Source organism: Carettochelys insculpta, chromosome 13 (genome assembly GCF_033958435.1).
Source record: "Carettochelys insculpta isolate YL-2023 chromosome 13, ASM3395843v1, whole genome shotgun sequence".
Lineage (NCBI taxonomy): Eukaryota > Metazoa > Chordata > Testudines > Carettochelyidae > Carettochelys > Carettochelys insculpta.
The window spans coordinates 18,146,210-18,170,129 of record NC_134149.1 but is presented as its reverse complement, the minus strand read 5'-3'; the positions used below and the strand labels follow the sequence as shown (position 1 = coordinate 18,170,129).

General features: G+C 42.2%; 1 protein-coding gene across 3 annotated transcripts in view; it reads left to right on the top strand.

The window, feature by feature from the left end:
• Positions 1 to 23,920, top strand: part of COL4A6 (collagen type IV alpha 6 chain) — a 244,677-nt gene that overhangs the window by 161,332 nt on the left and 59,425 nt on the right. For all 3 annotated transcript variants that reach the window (XM_075008105.1, XM_075008104.1, XM_075008102.1), the window contains exons 7-12: positions 5,571 to 5,687; positions 9,741 to 9,809; positions 13,389 to 13,424; positions 14,720 to 14,782; positions 15,836 to 15,871; positions 16,797 to 16,838. In XM_075008105.1, the coding sequence (XP_074864206.1) occupies positions 5,571 to 5,687; positions 9,741 to 9,809; positions 13,389 to 13,424; positions 14,720 to 14,782; positions 15,836 to 15,871; positions 16,797 to 16,838 (363 nt within the window). The remainder of the gene's footprint in view (positions 1 to 5,570; positions 5,688 to 9,740; positions 9,810 to 13,388; positions 13,425 to 14,719; positions 14,783 to 15,835; positions 15,872 to 16,796; positions 16,839 to 23,920) is intronic.

The window sequence follows — 23,920 nt, the reverse complement described above, 5'->3', positions numbered from 1 at the left end:
TAGCGGAGGTTGCCTGTGAAATGTATTTAGCCAATCGGGCTGATGCATTCCTTTGATCTAGTACATACAGCAGCAGTATGTGTTTGTTAATTGTTGACCTTAGACAGATGGTAGAAAAGGCACTTAAGTTCTCCCCTCTATTGTATATGTTTAATTTTTCCCATGGAGATTAGATTCAAACACATCCCTGGCAAATGTTTGGAAACAAAGGTAGAAGATTTGTATGGTTTAAACTGAGCATACAGGATTCTAAAATGAAATGGTCTCTACAAGATGTGAGTCATTGTGCCAGGAAAGGCAGACCTGGAGAGCAAGAGACTGTATTTTGTTCTTAGGCTATTTACAGCTCTGGTAAAGAAAATACAGGCTCTTGGCAGTGGTCAGAATGATTCTCTGCACAAATGATAAATGAAACTGCTTTTAAATTAGCTTTGCATTCACTCTTGATTGCATCCATTTCCCTGGGGTTTTGTTTTTGTTTTTAGCATTTGTTGAGCTCTCTTGTTGTGATAGCCTTTGCACTAAGTCTGTTTGATTTAGAAAGAATGCTCTTCACAATCATGGTATTAGAGGAGAGGGATAGATTGAGACTGAGAAAGTAGGGCAGTAGTGGGACAAGTTACTTTGGAGGAAGAGGTTCCCTTTCCTACATTTTTCTATTTCCCAGGGAACCTTTCTCTTTATGAACTAGCCCATGCTTCCCTGCACTCTGTGTTAGAAGGAGCCTGTGAGCCATTGTTATAGGATGGGGTTTCTGGGCACAGCTAGGGAGATCAGTTCAGGGTATCTTTGCTTAAAATCCAGGCTACTCACAGCCCCAGGCTGGGATTTCCTTCTTACTAAGGCAAATCCAACAGCCACAACAGCACTTTTGCCAGCCCCTTTGCCAGCCAGAAGTCATTCAAGCAAATCCACAGACTTCCCAGCTGCTCTACCAGCCCCGTCCAACAACCCCCAAATTCAAGTGAGAGGCTCTTAAGCCTTTTTCACCAACTCCACACAGATTCTTCCAGGCCCCAAAGGGTTCAGCCCCAATTTCTGGTCAATATATACCTGGATCTTACCCAAATCATCACACTCACCAGTCCTTTAGATCTAAATATCTAAAGATTTATTAACTAAAAAGAAAGACCAGTGTTAGAGAGAAGAATTGTTAAAGCAATACTTTACATTCATCAATCATAACTGCTTATGTAGGCCAGCAGTGTTATTTGCTGGTTCTTGAAAGTTTCCGAAAATCCTTTTCAGCTTACTTAGTTTCAGTTACTGGAGTGTTGTAGATCTGACCCACTGGGGTCCACATGTTGGGACATCGATCCTTGGAGATAGGCACAGGTACCCAGAGGACAAAAGATCCAAGATGGACACTGGTGAGTCCACATCATCCGTTTTGTTCTTGTGTTTATGGAAAAAGCTCATTCTTTTTCCCATAGTGACTTGAGGGTCCACTCCCACCTGACTCAGGTTGGCTGTTGTGGCAAACTGCCATTGGTCATTGGTTTGGCCAGCATGCCCCAGTCATTTATGTGGCAGGTGCAATCTATGTCTGGGCATCTCATTTCAGTTCATTTTCTCTGCCCAGGTCACCTGTCTTGTGGGCTGCATTCCACTGACAAGTCCCAAGCCTCTGGGATGTGGTTTCAATGTATGAGCACTTGTTTCCACTTCATTGTTTAGTCCAATGTCCTGGCTGGGGCTGAGTTCACACCTACTGTGAAGCTTAGCACTAAAACATTTTCTAATGCAGCTACATAGCTAAAATCTATAACTTTACCTATATACATGATACAGGCATATAAGTAGCATACATAGATTCAGGGCATCATTAGCATTCATTAGACACCTCACAAGGCCCCCTTAGCAAAATATTTGGGGCCAGTAGATGCACTGGGCGCATAAAATGGCTTCCATACCCAATATAAAAATAGAGTCATGTAACAGCCATCCATCCTGCCATGCCGTAATTACAGACTATAAATGTTCCCTTTGTGCTGAGCTGGCAGATCAAGCAAAGCATGTGATAGCTGGAATTCAAGATGAAAGAGGCCAAATGAGTTCTATTGTTCAGTGGGGAAAAGATCTCATTTAAGGCTAGATCCTGGGAAGCGATAGCTACCTGCACCTCTCAAGTTAAGAGGAGTTGTGGGTGCATCTCCCACGGTCAGCAGGCCCTTAGAACAGGATGGCATAAATTAGGAATGCCGATTAGCCAAAAAGTAGAAAATCCTGTGCTTTTCACAGTCCAAATGAATGCATGATAGATTATGTGTGATGCTTTCTCAGAAGAGGCTTTAACTCTGACTTCTGGACATTATGGATAGAGTCCTGCAACTCCATGGATAGCTGCTGTATATCACGTATGCACATCAGCAGATGTGAATGCAGATACCCGTGTATCATATCTGAAGATGCAGCTACAAATTTTGTATCTGTGCAGGGCACTAATTGTGGCATCTGATTCTGATATTTTAAGTTGCAAGTGTCAAGTGCTAACACCTTGGTGTGTTGTGGCTACCTGTCATTTAAATATTCCTCACCCTATGTGTGCTCATGCCATGTACTCTCCTTTTTCTGTAGAAGAAAGACATTAAATCAGCAGTACACTTGTACTTGATCCCTTCTAATAGGGCCACATTCTGCCATCAGTTACATCTATATTACCTCATTGCTTCAAGTCAGTGAAGCTAGTTCAAGTTTATGATGAAGCGAATGAGATCAGAATCTGACGTATCCAGTACAAAAGTGTTAATTGGAAGCTAGAGCTATGATAGAAACAGAGTGACAGCATGTGGGATCAAATTGTAACGATCTTTGCCGGTAAACTTACAAAAACCCTTCCTGCCCCCACACCATGGGATATTTGCTCTATGGGGTCTGAAAAAAAAAGAGCAATCATGACCCAGTGTTTGTGTTTCCTTATAGAGCAGCACATTCACCTAAGATATTTACAGCCCAGCCAAAGATAACCAGATCAACAGGGATTAGAATGTTTTATTTTTGTAAAGATTCTTCTGTGGGGAGCTTGATGATGTACGAACTAAGGTCTGGAGCCTTGTCTATGCACAAACTTCTGCATAGTCTAATTAAACAGCTTTAGGTATAGTTGTGCAAATCCCTGTGTAGATACTTAGGTACTATTACGTACTTTTCAAGTACCTAAAAGAGGGTTACAAGGAGGAGGGAGAAAAAATGTTTTCCTTGGCCCCTGAGGCTAGGACAAGGAGCAATGGGCTTAAACTGCAGCAAGGGAGGTTTAGGTTGGACATTAGGAAAAACTTCCTAACTGTCTGGGTGGTTAAACACTGGAATAACTTGCCTAGGGAGGTTGTGGAATCTCCATCACTGGAGATAGTTACGGTCAGGTTAGACAGACATCTATAGGGGATGGTCTACACAATGTTTGGTCCTGCCATGAGGGCAGGGAACTGGACTCAATGATTTTTCGAGGTCCCTTCCAGTCCTAGTGTTCTATGATTCTTATTTCTGCTTAGTGAACTTTTGTTCCTTATTGACTTAAGTGAAACCAAAGCAAGCCACTCACAAGGGGTTTGCCCTTGTTGAGCGAATTCAGTTTAAAGTCACACATTTAGTGTGACTTCCCCTTTAGTGGGTTAGTTAAAGCCACATAAGTGACTGTTTAGACAAGGACTGAGTGGTCTACTCCCAAGACTGCCTCCAAATCAGTGTGTGTCCTTGAGCCAGTCTATTAGGCCCAGATTTTCAGAGGTATTGAAATCAGGGGAAATTACAGGTCTAAATCCTTTTTAATACCTTGTAACCTCCCTATGCTCCTGCTGTGCTAGTTTTATCTTTAGTAAAATGAGGGTTCTAATGCTCACCATTTATAAAGCACCTTACCAGCCTCAAATGGAAGGCAGTCTGGATATGCAAAACTTTCCTTGTGGATTTTGACCTGGACCTGCGCTGTTGGTCCAGATAGTAAGGCATGAAAATGAAAGTGACATGAACTTGTTAGGTATGTGCCATTAGACACAATAATGACACATCCTAAGGAAGTGAATCTTGGATTAGTCGAAAATGGCTTTTGAAATGGTTCAGGTGTAGTGCTGTGAAGACAGACAGAGCTGTTAAGATATGAGCTGCTTGCCCTCCTGTCACAGAAGGCACATGTCTCATTCCTGTGGGAGAGAGGATGAATAAAGAGGCATTTAATACCCTGGAATTGTCTTTTTGGTTTAGCTTCCCCTTGTACTCTCCACACAAACCCATATGCCATTCAAGAGAAAGCAATTAAACAAGCTATTCTGCCCTTCTTTACACCAGGGTAAATCAGGAATGAATCCACTGCAGTTAATGGAGTATAAAAATGACATGTGATCAGAATCTGGCTCATTTCCCTGGCTGTTAATTCACCATTACAATGATGTTTGTTAAAGGCAATTAAAGGTTTTCGGAGCAATGAAGTAACTTAAATATAGAATAATTTGGAACTGTCAGAGCTCACTCAGCATTGTTGGGCCTATTCTTGCTCTGACTTTTTTTCATTCAATTCCCGTTGGTGGTGACTAGGAGTTACACTCTTGTATGCCTTGGTCTTTTGCCCGCTGTCACCTGACGAGTGTTGTGCTGCATTGCTTGCATTGTGCTGGAGTAATATGGAATGAATTCCGCCCTGCGAGGACCTCACAGAAAGAATGTACTTCTTGTGACACCATTCCAGGGGGGCAGATTTTTATTCATAATCAAATAAGTTAAGGGCTTTGCAGTCGGGTCCAAAGTGGAGAGTTCAGGCTGATTAAGTTCTTACTATGCTCTGCAGGCTTGACTCTCTTTGTGAGGAGGGAGGGGGCAAAGCTGCCATATGTCAGAACTCAAAGGCAAATCTAGATCAGTGCTGGGCAATAATTTTTGATTGGTGGTGGGGGGTCACTCCAAGAATTTGATAAGTGGTCAAAGGCCACATTCTTCCATGATAGTAATGGAAGAAATGTGGAGTCTGGGAAGGAGATTGGATGCAGAAGGAAGCAGGGGATTGGGGTGCAGGATGCAGAAGGGGGTATGGAATTCTGTCCTGGAGGATGTGTATAGGAGGGGGTGAAGGGTCTGGGAAGGGGTTGTGACTTGGGGAGGGTGTGCAGGAGGAGAGGCAGGGCTTTGGGTTGTGACCTGGGGCAGAGGATTAGGGTGTAGGGTCTGAGAGGGTTATGGGTGCAGGGGAAGACTCTGACCTGGAGCGGGTGGGCAGGGTCGGGAAGGGGGATGTGACATGGAAGAGGGCTCTAGAAGGGAGTGCAGGGTCTGGGAAGTGATGTGGGTGCAGAAGCAATGATGCAGAAGGTTTGGGTCATATGGGGTAGGGGGCAGGAAAGAGGGGCAGAAGGTTGGGTGGGAGGAGAGAGTCTAGGGCGCTGGATGAGACTACTGTGGACCAGATCCAGTGGCTTGGGAAGCCCTATCCAGCCTGCAAGCTGCATTTTGCCCCGATTTAGATGTTCTGCCTATACTTGTGTTGCACTGTAATTTGGTAGACATTGGGATTTGGGGTTCAATATTTCTAATAGTAAAATACTAAGTGTAATTCATTCTCTTTCTCTCTCTCTTTCATACAGGGCCACCCTGGCCAGCCAGGGCCCAGAGGTCTCCCTGGCATTGACGGCTGCAATGGTTCTATTGGGAGTCCTGGCATTTCAGGGTTGGATGGATTTCCTGGTGTACCAGGGCCACCTGTACGTTCTCAGGCTAACACAGTATTTTCTCATTATTTAAACCAATAGTTGGCTCACTTACTGTTTATTAAATGACTCTTGAGTCCCTGGGGAATATTGATAGTGTTATTTGAAATCAACTCATGTTGGTTTTAGGTGATTGTTTTTTCTTTCATTCAATGAACTTCAGAAGATAAAGTTCCTGAAAGTTAGTCTGTTGCCACATTAGAATAAATCTTCAGTCCTTGCCGATGTTCACCTGGACTTCAAGGTGAACAGCATGTAACCCATCTGAGTTTAATTCTGTGAGGTGCTGAATACTCTTGAGTCTCACTGAATGACTGCAGTGGGAATTGGAGGCACTTGCAGGATCAGCCAGAAGGCCCCAATTCAGAAAAGCTTTTCAGTGTATTCTTCAGTCCTACTGATTCAGTTTAAGTGAATTGTGTAAGTGTTCTTCCCATATATGGAAGCATTCTTGAACTATGGTCTAACTCAGGAAATTGAGGTCTTAAGATGCTTGGGAAAGATTACCAGCAGTTTTACAAGAAAATTGATTTACTAGGTTGCTCTGGATACCTCTTGTCATGAGTAACATAACATAGTTGCAGTATGTCACAACATAGGTCTACCTAAAGCCATCTTTCTTCAATCCCAGTTCAGCAAGGCACTCAATGTGTCAATGACTCGCTAGATGGAAAGATTTCAAGTTAATTCTGAGAGGTTAAGTTGCAAACTGTTTTGACTAATATGATTCCAGTTGACATCCTAATAGTCCGGACTGTTAGTCTGGACTTGCTCATTTCCATGGTACAGTTTGGAGTCTGTTAGTGCAGTATGCACGTCTTTAGTATCCGTAAAAACAATTAATGGTAAATTTTTCAAAAAGTATCTAAGTCTCATTGAAAGTCAGTGGGATTTAGGCTCCTTATTGAATGCGTCACTGTTGAAAATGGAACTGTAGCAAGTTGTGACTCGCCACCATGGTGCCTGCTGCTGGTCATTATGCAAATTAAATCAGTTCAGCCTCACTGCCCTCTCCTGGCAGTGTCTCACCAGCAGCTACCTTTATGTCTCTTGTCCACCTCTCATCCCTACCTGTGTCCCTTCCAGACCACAGTGCCCATCCCTCAGAGTACTGGCTCCCATGCTCTGGAATCCTCCCCTCTTAGGAAACCCTAACCCCATATACCACCTTGCCTCAGTGACCCACTGCCAGTCATCATCTAGCCTCTGCCTCAGGGCAAACCGCTATCTGAAATGGACACTTATCATTGGTGGAGGTTTGGACCTGCTGCCTTCTGCAGCCCTGTCTGCACCTCTGCAGCCCAAGTACCTCCCTGGGCCGCTGTCATTCGGCCTCAGCCTAGGGTTAACCAGGCTTGAGCTCCCTGAGTTGCCTAGCCACCCCCACAGCACTGCTCTATCCAAGGTAACCCTACTAGCAGGCAGCTAGGTTCATCGCCCTTCAGACCTGCAGCAAAAGTATGCTCCTCTTCTCCAGGAGCCCTTCTTGTAGGGTCTAGCCAAACCCTTATTGGCTGACTGTAGTCCCCACTCTGATTGGCTCCCAGCACTGCCCTCTCCCAGGGCTGTTTTAACCCCTTTTATGCCTGAAGTGGGGTGACCACCTTGTTACAGGGACTAAAGCTCACAAATTACGTAGTTGTTTTTTAAAACTTTACCCTAAGCCTTTAAGTAAAAAAAGTATAAAGATACGGAATTATTTTCACATTGTACAGTACAAAAGGCATAGAATGGACTGGAAGAAATGATCTCACAAACCTTATTATGTGAGTAATCCTAAAATCAGTGGACCTACACTACACAAAAAAGAATGTTATGTGAAAAAGTAGAAAAGGGAAAGAAAATATGAGTGATGCTGTTAGTATCAGTGACCTTAATCTTTATCAAAAATGGGGTACAAATGTATGCATGTGTCAATATCTGAATTTCATATGACATTGAAAAAACCTTAAAATCAAATTTAAGCAGTGATTTCCAGAGAAGCCAATTTACTCATACATACTGTTCAAAATTCTTTTTTTATTATCCTGTAGGATTATATTTTTGGCCACAAGAGCTGCTCTGCTCTGCTATCTTTTTTCAAATTAAAATGCCAATTAACATGAAATTATGTAAAATAAATCTCATAGTATGATTAAGATCAGCTGGCTAACTCCAGAGGTATAAAGTTAATTCATCCTGCATATAACTGCAGTTTCCTCCATACAGTTACCCCAGGGATCATTTTGTTCCATAATGATTAAATCTAAATTAGTCTAAATTAAGTTTTATTCAAAGGTGATTGGTTCATCACATCACAGAACAGATGTGTATGAACTGAGATGTTAATAATAGTCACATATTCTTTGACAATATGTAAAGAATTCTTAGACTAACTTGTCTAAAGATTCAAAGGAGGAATAAAATCTTAAGTAAATGGGAAGAATACCAGATAAAATGTTGGTATAGCTTGATTTAATTATTACATGAAGATGCTTTTATGTGAGAAGGTAAATGTTCAGGGGTAGATCCTCAGCTGGCATAGAATCCCAGAGCCGGAAGAAACCTCAGGAGATCATCGAGTCCAGCCACCTTCTAAATGCAGGAGCAATCCCTGCTAAATCATCCCAGTCAGGGCTTTGTCATTCTGGGACTTAGAAACCTCTAGGCATGGAGATTCCACTACCTCCCTTGGTAACCCATTCCAGGTAACCCAGTCCTCGTAGTGAAATAGTTTTTTCTAATATCCAACTTAGCCTTCCACCACATCTTGAAACATTCCTCCTCATTCTGTCATCTGTCACCATTGAGACAGCCTCTCTCCATCCTCTTTAGAACTTCCTTCAGGTAGTTGAAGGCTGCTAACAAATCACCCCTCCACATTCTCTCTCTCTCTCCTTCTCTTCTGTAGACTAAATAAACCCAAATTCCTTAACCTCTGCTCATAAGTTATGTGCTCCAACCCCCTAATTATTTTTCTTGCCCTCTACTAGACTCTCCCCAGTGTGTCTGCATCCTTCTTGTAAGGCGTGGGCCAGAACTGGACACAGTACTCCAGATGTGGCCTCATTAGTGCCAAATAAAGGGAAATAATCACTTCCCTAGATCTGTTAGCAATACTCCTACTAATATACCCCAATATGCTATTAGCCTTCTAGGCTGAAAGAACACACTGTTGATCCAGCTTCTTATCCACTTCAGTCTCCAGGTCTTTGTTTTCAGAACTGCTGCTTAGTCAGTTGGTCCCCATCCTGTAACAGTGCTTGGGATTCTTTCACCCTGAGTGCAGAACTCACACTTGTTCTTATTGAACCTCATCAGATTTCTTTTGGCCAATCCTCCAATTTATCTAGGTCACTATGGAACCTATCCCTATCCTCCAGTGCATTTACCTTTCCCCCAGCTTAGTGTCATCCATGAATTTGTTGAGGGTGCAATCCATCTTCTCATCCAGGTAACCAATAAAGGTGTTGAACAAAACCGGCCCTAGAACTGATCCTTGGGATGGTCTGCTTGATACTGACCAACAACTAGACATCAAAGCATCAACCTGTTGAGCCTATCTAAATGGGTGTCATAAGGCAGAGGGAGGGAACTTGTTCTTCCTTGCCTGTGAGGATAGAACAAGAGGCAATGGACGTAAATTGCAGCAGGGGAGGTTCAGGTTGGACATTAGGAAAATCTTCCTAACTGTCAGGGTGATCAAACACTGGAACGAATTGCCAAGGGAGGTGGTAGAATCTCCATCACTGGAGATATTTAAGAAGAGGTTAGATAGATGGCTTTCAGGGATGATCTAGAAAGTGGTTGGTCCTGCCATGAGGGCAGGGGGCTGGACTCGATGGTCTCTCGAGGTCCCTTCCAGTCCTACTATTCTATGATTCTATGAGCTAGCCAGCTTTCTGTCTACCTTACAGTATATTTATCCAATCCATACTTCTTTAACTTGCTGGCAAAACTCTATAGGGGAGGATCTGCCCCAGTATGTTTTGCTGAATGACATTTTTTCAAAAACATTTTACAGAAATTATGCAAAAATAGGTTTATAAATCATTCTTTTAAAAACAGGGTCGCTTTGGTCCTAAGGGTCCCAAAGGAGAACCTACCTATGCTGAAGGTGGTCTTAAAGGAAGTAAGGTAAGAGTTGTCAACATGCAAGATAAGACTTTGCAGAAGAAACCTTCATGCAGAGGTGAAAGGGGGCCAGTACGTTATATTGGCAAGCAACAGCTGCTGGTACTGACCTGCACAAGGTCAATATTAAAGCACTGCCACCATTTCTAGTATCCCTGCCTATGTGGGGGAGCAAAAGCAGCTGCTCCAGGACCTTGTGATTTAAAAGAGCCCAGAAGTCCTGGTCACTACCTCAGCAGCAGCAGTTGGAACCCCAGTGGGAGCCCTGGGCTCTTCTACTTGCCACCAGAGCCCTGGGGCTCCTGGCTAACACAGCCCCAGTGCTACTGGCCATTGCAGTAATGGCAGCCATGAAGAGCTAGCTGGGGAAGTCTGGCTCCACCTCGCCCCAGGCTGCATACCAGTAACTCCAGGTACTTACACGTTCACCTCTGCCTTATTGTGCTCTGATTGCCCTACAATCTGAACGTTACAGATACTCCAGTTTAGATCATACATTGTTGGCTGGGTTTGCCATGGGTATGTTTACATTCAGAGGCACAAATAATGGCATGTGAAAGCAGATCAGAGCTTTATTATTAACAACAGAAATGTCACTACACTGAAATCGTATAAGTATATCATCATTGCAACAGAGATGTCCATCCCTTGGCAGGACTAACGAGCACCAGTGGTCCCTGTAAGCTGTGCGGTTGTGCAGCTGCTGAAGACAGAGATTTAAATGCTGCCTAGCTGATTATCAGTGCTCACCACTAGGTTTTTTTTTTCTGCTGGTGGTGCACATTCACACATGTCTTGGGGCACATAAAATTTATTCCACACATGAATGGAAAAAGGCTGCACATGGATGGAAGGGATGAGAAGAAAAATTAATATGCACCCACAGATGCATGCTCACCTTCTATTGTTCCCATATGGTTACCAGCCCATTGTCATAGGGCACACCTAAGGGCTTGGTACCTCTGTCGTCAATTCCTGCACCAGCAGAAACCAACCAGTCTCAAACTGAGAATGAGGGACCTGCTTCAGGCTTGTGTAAAGCAGTGTGAGAAGCCCTGGGGACCTGGTTAGGGGAGGGTAACACCATCTCCAGCCACGGGGCTGGAAGCCAGCCGGGGTATGGAGTACCTTAAATTTTTGTATTTAAATTAAAAATAATTATATAGGAGCAAATAACAATTTTGCACAGCAGATTTTATGAACTATTAACAAACTTATAAAACAATAAAATTCATATTAAGTATTAAATTTTCGGTGAAAGTCATTGTATTATATTCAAACAAGAACTGAAAATATTTTATGAAATATACCTAAAACATAATCTATAATAATAAATAATTATGACTTTCTGATAGAAGTATATTTTCTTTGGTGGCCATGAAAGCTATCAGTTTTCATTTGTGTGGCCCTCAGTAGGCTTTGAGTTTGACATGCCTGCGTCTAGCCATTAGATTGCAAGCACTACCCATTATCTTTATTGCTCCTGGCCCCAGTGAAATCAGTGAGAGCTTTGCCACTGGCTTCTTTTAGGTCAGGGTTTTCCCCTACATCATTAATGAGGAGCTAAGAACCTGTATATCTGAGGTAGAATTTTAAATTCTTAATTTTATGGCCAGTGGTATTAACATTGAAACCACCGAATGAAAGATTCTGCTTAGCTTAGCATTTAGGGATGTGTGTACATCCGGGTTTGTTTTGCCTACCTTGCAGAGCCAAAACTCTCACCAGCTTCAGTGAGAGTTTGAATTGTACAAGACAGAGCATAACCAGGATGGGACAAGTGGGTGGGCCCTGACTTCTGGTGGGTGAACAAGAATGGGGTGAGGGTAACAGCAAGGGGGCCACCTCTTCTCGCTGCTCCAGCTGACCTTGGGAGAGGAAAGGATAGATACACTCGACAGGGGCCCCGTAAAAATGCAGGGGCATAAATATGAGCACCTCTACACTTCCCACTCTGCCCTGTGGTGCTCCTGCTGAGGGGGAAGATCATGGGCTTGCTGTGCTCCACCTGCCCTGTGCTCCAAGCAGAGAAGGGTTGGGGTGCTGGGGCTTATCCAGTGTCATCCCCTACCTGGTTCTCTGAGCAGGATTCGATACCTGGCATGTTGTGCCCAGCAGGGAGTGAGGTCCTGGCTCAGGGGCTTGCCCAAATCTGCCGCCAGTGAGATGAGGGTGCTGGTGATTGCCTTGACTCCAGTGCTCCTGTTCCGAAGCCCTGCTTCCCCTGCCTGCCTGACCACTCCTGATGGGGAATGGGCTTGGGGCATGGGGACTTACAAGCCCTTGGCTTCACTTCCTGGCGGGACCGTTGGGCAAACAGAGAAGGGCTAGTCCCCAGCACCACTCCCCACGCTTGGTGGATGCATGGCATGGAATGGGGTAAGTCTCCCTGTCCACAGAGGAGAAGCGCCGGAACTATGGGCAGGTGGGCCCAGATCCTAAGTGGTTGGGCTGTGGCCCACCTAGGCAAACCCATGACTACACCCCTGGTACAAGAAATGCAGGATCTAGCCTGAATCCACAAAGGGCTCATTGCTTTTAGTGAGGTTCTTACTGGATCTCATTAAAGATATAAGCTGCATCTACACTACAGCATTCTGTCGATGGAAGTCACTGTTGACAGATATTTCATGACAGAACTTCTGTCTACAGAACACATCCACACCTAATACAGGCTTCCCCCGTCAACACCCTCTGTCGACAGAGCAGCCAAACTGCCTGGCCCTCTGTTGACAGAACAGGCAACCGAAAGCCCTTTCTGTTGACATAGGGCCCCCGGAGCATCTACATTTTCTTTTTTTGTCAATAGAATCTGTCAACAGAAGGTCTATGCCTCAGACAGTCGAGACAGAACTCTACCAGGAAATCTGCTGTGTTCTGTCAACAAATTCTTGACAGAATGCATTTGTAGTGGGGACGCTCCCTAGTTTTACCGACAGAAGGCCTCTCCTGTCGACAGTACTGTGTAGTGTAGACCTAGCTATATAGATCTGAAGGCATTCATTACCTTTCTGCATCCAACCCTTGAGATATATATTGAGTAAGTTTGTGTGTGTGTATGTGTGCATACGTACTCTGGTCTTACCTAGGTACTCACCACTAATAAGTAAGTAGAACTAGTCAAAGTGGAAAACTTTCTGTGAAAAATGTCGCAGAATTTTTTCTCCCTTTTTGGTGGAAGTTTTGGAACTTTTCAAGCTAACTTTTTAATTTTTGTGAAGTAGATTACCCATGAACTTAGTTCTTGATGGAAAATGAGCCCCATTTGAAATGTTAATAGTAAAAGGTATGTCAAACAGTAAGCAGCACTTTTTTTTTATAAATACTTCTACAGAAATAATCACTGTACTGCCCATGGTACCTATTTAGATAATCTACATGTTGCCTTTCTTCAAACCTAAATAAATGCAGATGACACGGCTCATGAGTTCTGGACTCCCTTCAATGTCTGATCCAAATACAAACAATTTATTTTTCTAGCTACATACCCTAAATATTTCTCTGTATACGAAGTGTAATCGCCATAAAATATATTTTTTGTTATTACAGTATATTTTTCCTTAATTTATTTTTAATTTTTAGGGTGAAATTGGTCTTCCTGGATTGGATGGAATTTCTGTAAGCTAACTGATTTGTGAAATCATGTTTTTATTCATATTACTGAAAAGGAAAATAATAGTTTAGGTTTTTGGGTCAGTTCTTTCTCTTTGTTAATTGTTTGCATTAATCAACTTAGGCGCATTTCTAATCAGTGGGCCAAATTCTGATCTCAGTAACACAAGTGTGAATCCAGGGTGATTCCACTGGCTTCAAGGAAATTACTCCAGATTTGCACTGTCACAAAGGAGATGGGATATTGGCCATACCAACAGTCAATTTCACATTTAAAATCTACCATCTTTCTCATGCTAAACTCTGTAGCAATGATTTTCCAGATAAGTAAATGCTAATGTCAAATGAATTACATCTTTGTAATGAGATACATTTTTCCAGCGATATTGTCTATGAATTTTAGCTTTTCAGGGTTTGATGAAGAAAGTCGTAGTTATTCTGCTTGGTACTTTTTTTTTACTTGCTCTTTTTGCAGTCCCCGTTACATCCATGAAGAATTTTAAGGGACCCAGCCAAATGAAATCTGGCCTTGAATAAACATTTTGTAAAAGCAAACTTTCGCAAACATATGGCTAATGGAAGTGTTTCCCTTATCTGTTACCATGTGCCTCCTTCTATAGTTTTTGGAGGGAATGTTCCATATTGGCACTTCAGTGTCTTTTTAAGGGTTTAGTCTTCAAAAATGCTGAGTTTCCTCAGCTCCTGGGGAAGTAAGTGAATTTAAAGGTACTCAGCATCTCATCTAACGTACTTGTTATGTAACATGACAGCACCTGTATGATGGACAATGTTAGTGTTTGCTTTTTGGGGTGAAGGTACAGGTTGGACCTTCATGGTCCAGCACACATGGGATCTGGTGGGTCCCAAACAAGGGAGTTTGCTGAACCAGGTGAGGTCAGTGGCAGCCAGCTCCCCTCCCTGCCATGCCAAGCATTGCTCTTGGTTACTGGCACAGATAGACTCCTGGCTCTGGCAGGGCTGGTGACTCTGGCCTTCCTGCCAGAAGATTCCCAGCTGCTGGAGCCCTCTGGTCCAGAAACATCCTTGGTGCTGCCACACTATGGATGTTGCCAAACCAGAAAATCCCGGTTTAGAAAGGTTTAACCTGCTTTATTAATGAATAGAAGCCAGTGTTGCATTTTGGTCTATTTTCTTGTGTCTTACTATTTTCTCATATATAAAATGAACCGAGATCAGACATCAGTGAAAGACAGGTTAGGATGGTAACAATTGGTTAAATGGGAAGATGGGACCTTAACAGTTGAATTCTTTAATGCATTTCCTAAAATATCTTATGTTAGGGTCTACAAGGTTTCCCTGGCCCAGCAGGTTCTGCGGGTCCTATCGGATTGCCAGGTTTGCAGGTAAGGAATCCTTCACCTTTGTATTGTGTTGTTAATAAAGTAGTGCTAGACACAGGGATTTTCCACCATTGTCCATTTTCATGCCCCCGAAATTGTTTGTTTTGATTAACAGTGGTGATTTGGCTATGTGGCTGTGAAACCTGAGTGAAAATCATTGCCTTTGAAAATGTAATGAAAGCAAGAACAATTCCAAATTTGCAATAATAGGAAAACTTTATTCACTCTCTTCATTCACCTAGGTGAACCCCTTCGAGGGCAGACACACTGCATGGAACCTAATGTTGGAAACAATATATGTCACTGGTCTTTTAAGTACAATTGGACAAGACAGCATGACATAAGTCTTAAAATGGGACCATCAGAAATAGGATCAACTGTAGAGCAAAACTGAGTATGTTTGTACAAGAAGGAACCAATACAGTGCCATCGCTTTTAAATACAGAATATTTTTTTAATTCAGAGTATAATGATCGTAGTAGAGTAAAACTTCTGCTCTTTGTGTGGTGTTTTGGCTAGTAAGTCCCAATTCTGCAAAACATTAATGCATGAATTTACAAATATGAGTAGTTCCTACTCATGGTAACAAAACTTTAAGCATTTGCATGGTGATATGTTCAGGCCGAAGTCCCCATGCAATATCCTGAGAAACCACCCTTGGTGGTGGTGCATTCAGGAGACTAGAAGACCTTTTCAGTTTGGCTTGTTTAAAAATTCTATAACAGCAGAAAACTTGTGTCATTTTTGTGAAACAGGTAAAATTGGGGCCATGGATGCATGGAGTCCTTCTGCATCATGAGGGTTAAAGTGGTTTCCATCATTCATGGGGTTTGCAGTTTGGTTCAATGGCTCTCAAAACTCCCAATATACAAATTGTCCCAGCATCCCTATTTAGAGCTGCAGTTTTCTTGAAATTATGCATTTATCACAATTACAGTGTGATTTCCTGGCCACTTAAAACCAACAAACGCCCATTGATGTCTATAGATCTTGGGTCATCCTTAACTGAGCAACGTTCTCAAATGTAAATAAAATCTTGATTTTGTTTGTGTTTAGGGGCCAACGGGTGAACTGGGGCCACAAGGACCGAAAGTGAGTACCTTGCATTCGTGCTTTGTTTTCATACCTTAGTACTAAAGAGAGAAGCTCCAGGCTTATTATGGGCATGTATTATTGTTATCATTGTTTCTTTTTTCATCCATTTAAATATTAATATTTAGCAAAGCATGTAAGCAAGTGCTTAAGTCCCACTGAAGTCATATGCTTCAGTGATTTGCTGAATCGTGAACATAACTGCTAATTCACAGGCCTGTACATAGGAACTTCTTGGGGGAGATGGGAGGGGGGTGCTGTTTTTTATTTTTATTTTTATTTTTTAAATACAAAGGAGTTCAAAATAGCCATGCAATGAATGCTCATCAGAGAGGTTAATGAAAAATTGGAGTGGAAGCAATGATTGGAAGAATGATTTTATTATAACATATTAAAAATGTATGCAATAATAAAGGTTTTATAGAAATTACCTTCTGGGATTTTGTTGTAATACTGTAAGTGAAAAACAATATTCCAGAGTATTCCAGTCTTCTGAGGGTGAGATCTGGGCCTGAGTCACCTATTCTCTGTGCACCCACATTATTCACTCACGGCGGCACCCCTCTTGCTGCAGCCTTCACCATGCACCACAAGTACTGTTCAGGAGTCTCACAGTTTTTACCTCATCCCCTGTCCTTTTCTGTTGTTAGTGGCCAAGGGCATACTTGGAAATGTAGTCCCTTCCCTGCTCCAAGGCCAGCTTTCTAGGCAGGGAGCAGGACAAGGAACTGCAGCTCCCAGGGTGCCTTTGATTCCCCCATCGTGACCTGCAGGCTACCCCGGCACAGTGCAGCAGGAAGAGAAACCAGAAGTGGGGTAGGGGGGATGTTTGCATACCCACCCGCCCACGCCATGTATGGGTCTGTTCATCATTTCCATCATCAGCTTCTTCTTTATTAATTAATTGGTGCTCTGTTTTCCTCAGGGTAACATGGGCTTAGGGTTCCAAGGAGAGAAAGGTGAAAAGGTAAGAGGAACTGATTTGCTTCCTTAGAGAACAACATGTAGTTGGATGTCTCTACCAGTACAGAGCTCGGATGTCCAGTATGCTCCCTTTAATGTTAATCACTTTGGCCGCTTGTGTGTGTTGTCTTTGGACAACAGTGTAGACCCTGCAGTTTGCCAACACTGCAGACCTCCGAGAGCCCCCAAGAACAAATCAAGCGAGGTACAAAGACACTGGAGCCAGGTTTATTGTCATTGACATATGGTCTCCAACACCCTCATGAGTCTCCACTATGACTCAACAGTTTACATTGATGCATGCATATGCCGTGACAATGGATGTGACTCAGTTGATGGCAAGGGGACGCCGTCATCCCCGGTCACTCGACACAGCCCCTGTTATACACACTTTTGTACACAGGTATAAACAAGTTACGTATCCAGGTACAACCCCCCTCATTGTAATACACTGACACCCCTTAATGTAACTAGATCTAACCATTAAGTTGGGGAATAATGGTGGTACCATCAAAACACTACCCATCATACTGTCATTACGACCTGTTCCTGAACTTGGGTCGGAATGTATCTGGTGCTAAGCTGTTATCTGTGGGGAGGGTGCAGGGAGTGCGTGGTACTAAGCAGGATGTGTTTATGTGTATCACTAAGTGCCTGGCTCTGGGTGCTTTTAGGTGTTTTTATCTGCTTTTAGGCCCTGTGACTTATCAGCTCTGTCTCTTGCTGCATTTCTGTGGGCAGAATCTACCTAGCACAGTTTTTGCTTTAACCTCCTGTTGTTCAGGCTTGAGGCCTTTAGCTTTGCTGTATTTTAACAAAGCATTGACTGTTGTTCTAGGCCTTTAGCCTTACACCTAGACTCTCATTACTACATTCCCCCCATTTTTTGTCTTTTTATGGGGAGGATGTTTACCCATCGTCCCGGAAAAACATAATGCATAGACTGAAAGGTGACCCAGTGGTCTAAACACTGTTATGTGGACACCTTTCTTCTCCCATCCACGCATTCATGACCCATCTGTCCCAAAGTCTGCACATTCCCTCGTACGACTGGCGGACAGATTTTATTTGCCAATTTTGATTAGTCCCTTTGTAATGGGCCTGGGAATGTTAGGCCCGGGACCGTAACCCTAAGTTCAGTAAATGCGTTTGATAACATGAAATGGCTTTGCTCTTGTGGGTCTTTGAGGACAAAGCTCTTCATTGTGAACATAAGTGCCCATACCTGTTTATTATTTGTTATATAAAGACAATAACATATAAATAATGTTGATATTGACTTAGTTAGAATTATATATATAGGTGCGCATAATTAGAATAAGGTTTTTCTGATCACCTTTTGTGAAAATATGTATAGAATGTAAATACCCCTGATTACATACTGCGTTAATGTAGGTTAATTTTAATGAATACCATGATTACCTATTGCTCTTATGCATATAATCAATTGTTCCTTTACAGCAGACAAGCTCACTTCGTGACAAAACTTACATCTTAGATGTTATCTGTACATAATCCCTAACATGGTGATTTTCTATGATGGTGGAGTTAACGGCCACTTCCATCCCTTTTCTGATTCTGTACTGAAATCTAGCTTTGTTAGCTTGCCTGTGCATATAACAGCACATTCCAAAAAGAACCACCACAGTAACGTCTGGGACTCCCATTAAGACAATACTTAGGGTTCGTACCATGGGATGTAAAGTGATGTCCTCTGGAATAGCCCACCACGGTGTTTCCATCTCTTGTACTTTTTCTGTTTCTGCTACCTGCTGTTGTATCAGTTGAGCTATGGGGATTGGGCTTCTTTTATTCTGGCTACCAGGTTATGTCTATCTAGTTTAAATGTTCTATGGGAGGAAACAAATTACCCAGCAGATTTTGTCGATGTCCGGGGGGAGAGACCATTTCAGTAGTGGTGTTCACAGTGCTTGTTGGCCAAAAAGGCATGACGACCAATTTGAATTGTGCTGGTAATAGGTACACAACGTTCAGTATTAGTGACAGTACACATTTAAAAAAAAAAAAAGTGTCCAAGGGCACAGACTACATCTTGTATTCGGATTCCCTCTTGTACCAATTCTCCATGTACCATTTGAACCCAGCCTCTTTTAGTATCATTCATATCAACTGTAGCATAACACTCACACAGCCACCATCCTTTATGTTTCGTATAACAGGTCTGATTAGGCTGGTGTCTGTGACTAAACACACGGAAGAGTAATGTCGTATATATGTGTTATTTACCACGGTCCCCATACTGTTTGCATAATAAACTTTGACTGGTGTCTACATCCATTTAAGGATGGCCATCGTGAGCTCCATGTCTACCATCCTCATGATGTAATTTAGGTATTTCCGAATATTTAGCAAACTGTAAATACTTTGGAATTAATATTATTTATTTCTTGTTCCTGCACATGCTTTATGGTGGCACATGCTTTATGGTGGTACAATATTTGTGGCCAATTTTGTAGCTGCTTGATTTTATTTGGTACGTATGCCTGTTTAGGAGGTATGTGAAGTTTAGTTATTACTGGAACCTGTTTATAAAATCACAGTAAAAGACAAACAAGCAAGCAAGCAAAAACAAACAAAAACAAAACAACAACAATAAAAATCCACCAGTCACAATTAAGAACATCATGTAACATCCAGCAACAAACATACGTTTCCTGTGTACTTTTAGTAAAGTCAGTTCTTTTATGATTTTTCCTCTTATTAAATTTTGTGCAGGAATTTTTCATATTTGCAACTGTCCAGTCTTAGGTGCTGTTAAGATCAGATGGTATAGCTCTGTGGATATGTTCTGCTTGTTGTCTTCCTTTTGCTTTACACACCAACTGTAAAACAGTTCTAACTGGCTGGGTTTGGCTTGCTGTCTGTATCACAGTGGTGGATGGTAAGATCTCAGTTTATAAATTTTGGACCACTGCTAGGTTTCGTCAATCTGTGTGGTATCAGAGAGTTTCTCTGTATTGGGTAACCCATAATGTTTTGGACACCATGCATTCCCAGGCTGGGAAATATCTGTGAAAATAAAAAACAAACAAATGCTTCTCTCTCCCATGAGATTGTGTAGCCAAATGCAGTTATTATTTTTCATTATAATACATAATGTGGTTTTGGGCTTTTTGTAGTGTTTAATAGGCAGCAAGTTGTTTCCAGAGTCCCAATTTATTTTTAAGAGCCGTTAAGGTTCTGCTGTAATATGCAGTAGGTTTTTTTTTTAAGGGTGCATCTACACTTACATTCCTCTTTTGAATGAGGTATACAAATGAGGTGATTTTAAAATGCAAATGAGGCATAAACTTGCATATATGGCACCGAATTTGCATATTCTAATTTCAAAAGAGCTTCGTTCGAAAGAAGAAAGCCAGTGTAGATGCTGCTCTTTCAAAAGTAAACCCCATCTTCGAAAGAATCCTTCTTCCCATTAAATAAAGGGAGGAAGGATTCTTTTGAAGATGGGGTTTACTTTCGAAAGAGCAGCATCTACACTGGCTTTCTTCTTTCGAAAGAAGCTCTTTTTAAATGAGAATATGCAAATGAGGTGTCAAATATGCAAATTCATATCTCATTTGCATTTTAGATTTACCTCATTTGCATCCCTCTTTTGAAAGAGGAATGCAAGTGTAGACGCACCCACTGTGAGAAGGGTTAAATTTTACACCATATTTTTGACAACAGTTTAGAAGTTTTATTTTGCTGTTTCACTGACCCCCGAGATACTATTCACATACTGCTCTATTTTTCCTGTTTGCAACAATTCTTTCTTTTCTAGCATATTTATTACAAATTGTGAAAGATTGTGAGTGCATCATAGGATTTCGTAGGCAAAATGTTCCATAAGTATTGCACACCCTGAAATACAAAAGCTGTTTAATACAAAGACGCTGGGTTTAGAGAGAGACTGCAAAATCCATTTTCCATATCAAGCACTGTGAACCACTTTATTTCAGGGACCACTATTACAGTAGCTCCCTGCTTCATGGTTTTATTTTAACCCTTAATAGTTAATTTCCATGTTCCATCCGGTTTTTTGACTAGCCAGATAAGTGCCATGTTAGGTGCTTGAACACTGGATTTGTTTTCATTTTTTCAATTTTTATTAGTTTTATTAGTTTTCATTCTAGGGAACTTACTGCTCAGACATTCCAGTGGGGGTAGTGGTGTTTTAATTTATTACTTTTGCAATCTGAGTAGCAAGTTGCATTGGGATTAGGGTAATTTTAGGTACTTCTTTTGGTACCATGGTAGCCTGGCTAATACACATATTTGGAAAATTTAAAATTATTCCCAAGAGTTTTATAATTTTTGCTTCAATCAATTGTTCTTCTCTCCCAGAAAGAGCACACTTCTCCAGAATGGCATATGCACCAAGCTGAAGAGGTGGCTTACTGGATTACTCACAACAGCATCATTCAATTCATGCATTAACATATTTACTTTAGCCACTTTTGTTACAGATTTTTCCTCTGACTTTTTAGATTTATTGCTTATTATCACATACCTGCGGCTTCTCATTTTCTCCTATTTTAAAATTTCAGGCACAACCCACTCATTTCGCTTGAATCAGAGAGGTAGCCATGTTAGTCTGTAGCTTTGAGAACAACAAGAAGTCTTGTGGCACCTCACAGACCAACAGATATTTTGGAGCATAAGCTTTCGTGGGCAAAGACCCGCTTCATCAGATGCACGAGTGGGGATGGTGTTTTCAGAGGGGTATTTAAAGAGTGGGGTCCCGGTAAAAGGGAGGGCCAGAGCTGACAAGGTCTATTCAGCAAGGTGGAAATGGCCCAGTATCAATAGTACAGTATCAGTTTCCTCTTTTGATAAGTACTGTTGACACTGGGCCATTTCCACCTTGCTGAATAGACCTTGTCAGCTCTGGCCCTCCCTTTTACCGGGACCCCACTCTTTAAATACCCCTCTGAAACCACGCCCCCACTCGTGCATCTGATGAAGCGGGTCTTTGTGCACGAAAGCTTATGCTCCAAAATATCTGTTGGTCTATAAGGTGCCACAAGACTTCTTGTTGTTCTCATTTCACTTGACTTACTCTGCTTCTTGCCATTCTGCTATCTCTTCAACCATGGCTGAAAGAGCCCCGGGGAGAGAGTATCCTAATCTCTCTGTTGTCTGTCCACTGTGTCAACTGGGTTTTTAGACTCATGCACGGGGTTCCCTCCTGTTGTTTAAAAGCAATTTTCAGTTTTTCAATCCATTCATTCCAAGGGAGAGATTTTCTCTCGTTTTCACAACATACATTCATTCATTCCTTTACTCCAGGGTCAGTATCAATTTTCAATACATTTATTAATAAATTTTTAGCATCAATTTCTTTCGTATTATTTTTTTTGTATCAGTTTCCCCCATTGTTATCCGAAGGTACATTTGAATCCTTCCTGCCAGTTTGGCAAAAGGTTTTCCTGACAGCCTTGCTATTCCTCTAAGAGTAGTGATGGCACTAGATAATTTAAAATGCTTTTGAGTTACACATTTAACCATTTGAGCAGCATTATTATCAAAACTTAGGGTTTGACTGCTTAATGTTTCCAATAAAGTCTGTGTAACACTGGTTCCTGGGCAATATTAATTTCTACTGTCTTTAATAGTTGTGCACATTTATGCAACCATGCCAAAACTCGTTACAATTCTAGAGGGAGGGGGACTAACAGTTGATTCATTCCTTTTTAAAACATCAAGATTGTCTGTTAACCCTCTGGCTCAAGGTGCCTGTGACTTACCAGCTCTTCTCTTGCTGCATTTCTGTGGGCAGAATCTACCTAGTACAGTTTTTGCTTTAACCTACTGTTGTTCAGACTTGAGGCCTTTAGCTTTGCTGTATGTTAACAAAGCATTGACTGTTATTCTAGGCCTCTAGCCTCACACCAAGCCTCTCATTATTACACAACAAAAACAGTGATCCATAGCCCAACAAGTGTTTTCTAGAAATCTCCCATTTAGATATGCATCCTCAGCTCTGGCATTGGGAAGTTCATGACACATTGGTATTTAGCCCTGTGTTGGCCATTCTCATAGGCCATTTCTACACAGGCCACTTTCTTTGGAAGTGGCATGGTAAAACACGGCCCAAAATATGCTAATGAGGTGCAGATGCAAATTCCCCATGCCTCATTAGCACACGCTTATGTGATTTGGAGTCCGGAAGACCGTTCTTCCGGACTCCAAAACGCTATGTAGAAGCACGGCTCCGAGGGAGCTTCCAGACGCCTCTTCCTGAAAATTTTTGGGAAGAAGGGGCCTCCAGAAGAAGGACTTCCTTCTGGAAGACCCCCCAGGGGCCGCGCTTCTAAGCGGTGTTTTGGAGTCCGGAAGAATGGTCTTCCGGACTCCAAATCACATGATCATATGCTAATGAGGCACGGGGAATTTGCATCCTCTCCTCATTAGCATATGTTGGGCCGTGTATTACCATGCCACTTTTGAAGAAAGTGGCCTGTGTAGAAACGGCCATGGAGGGGATAAACATGCAGGAGATGACCTCTCAAGAAGAATTTATACTAGGACACTGTTACTACCACGGTCAAGAATTCTACTAAGATATATTGAGAAGAGAAAATGGAGTCTGAGTAGGAGCTGAGTTGCGATTCCAAAGGAGTGGGACTAAAGTCTGAATAAGCATTCTTCACAGGTGGAAAGGCAGTGATGGATGAATGAGAAAAAATTCTTCCAGGAGCCAATGCTGCATGATACTGCATCTCTTATAAGGAAGGACTCCGCTGAGAGATGATGATTCTCAGCACCCATCAGAGCCTTATCCTTTATTCCTTTCTGTTCCTTAGTTCTCCTGTTCATTTGATTCCATTTAGCTTCCTGGAGATAATCAGTCGTATTCTGGTGGGACATACACTCTACACAGGCCCATTATCTGCAGCGGGATTTACCTGGCATGCACACAAGTGCAGATCTACACCTGCCAGATGCTGTCAGGGTGATATTTTTCAAAAGTGCCCAGCATTGGCCTGGCTCTCCTCCCATTGTGGCCAATGGTAAAATCCCTATTGACTTCATTGGGACCAGAGTTTAGTTAACAGAGAGTGCTCTAGAAAATCCCATGCT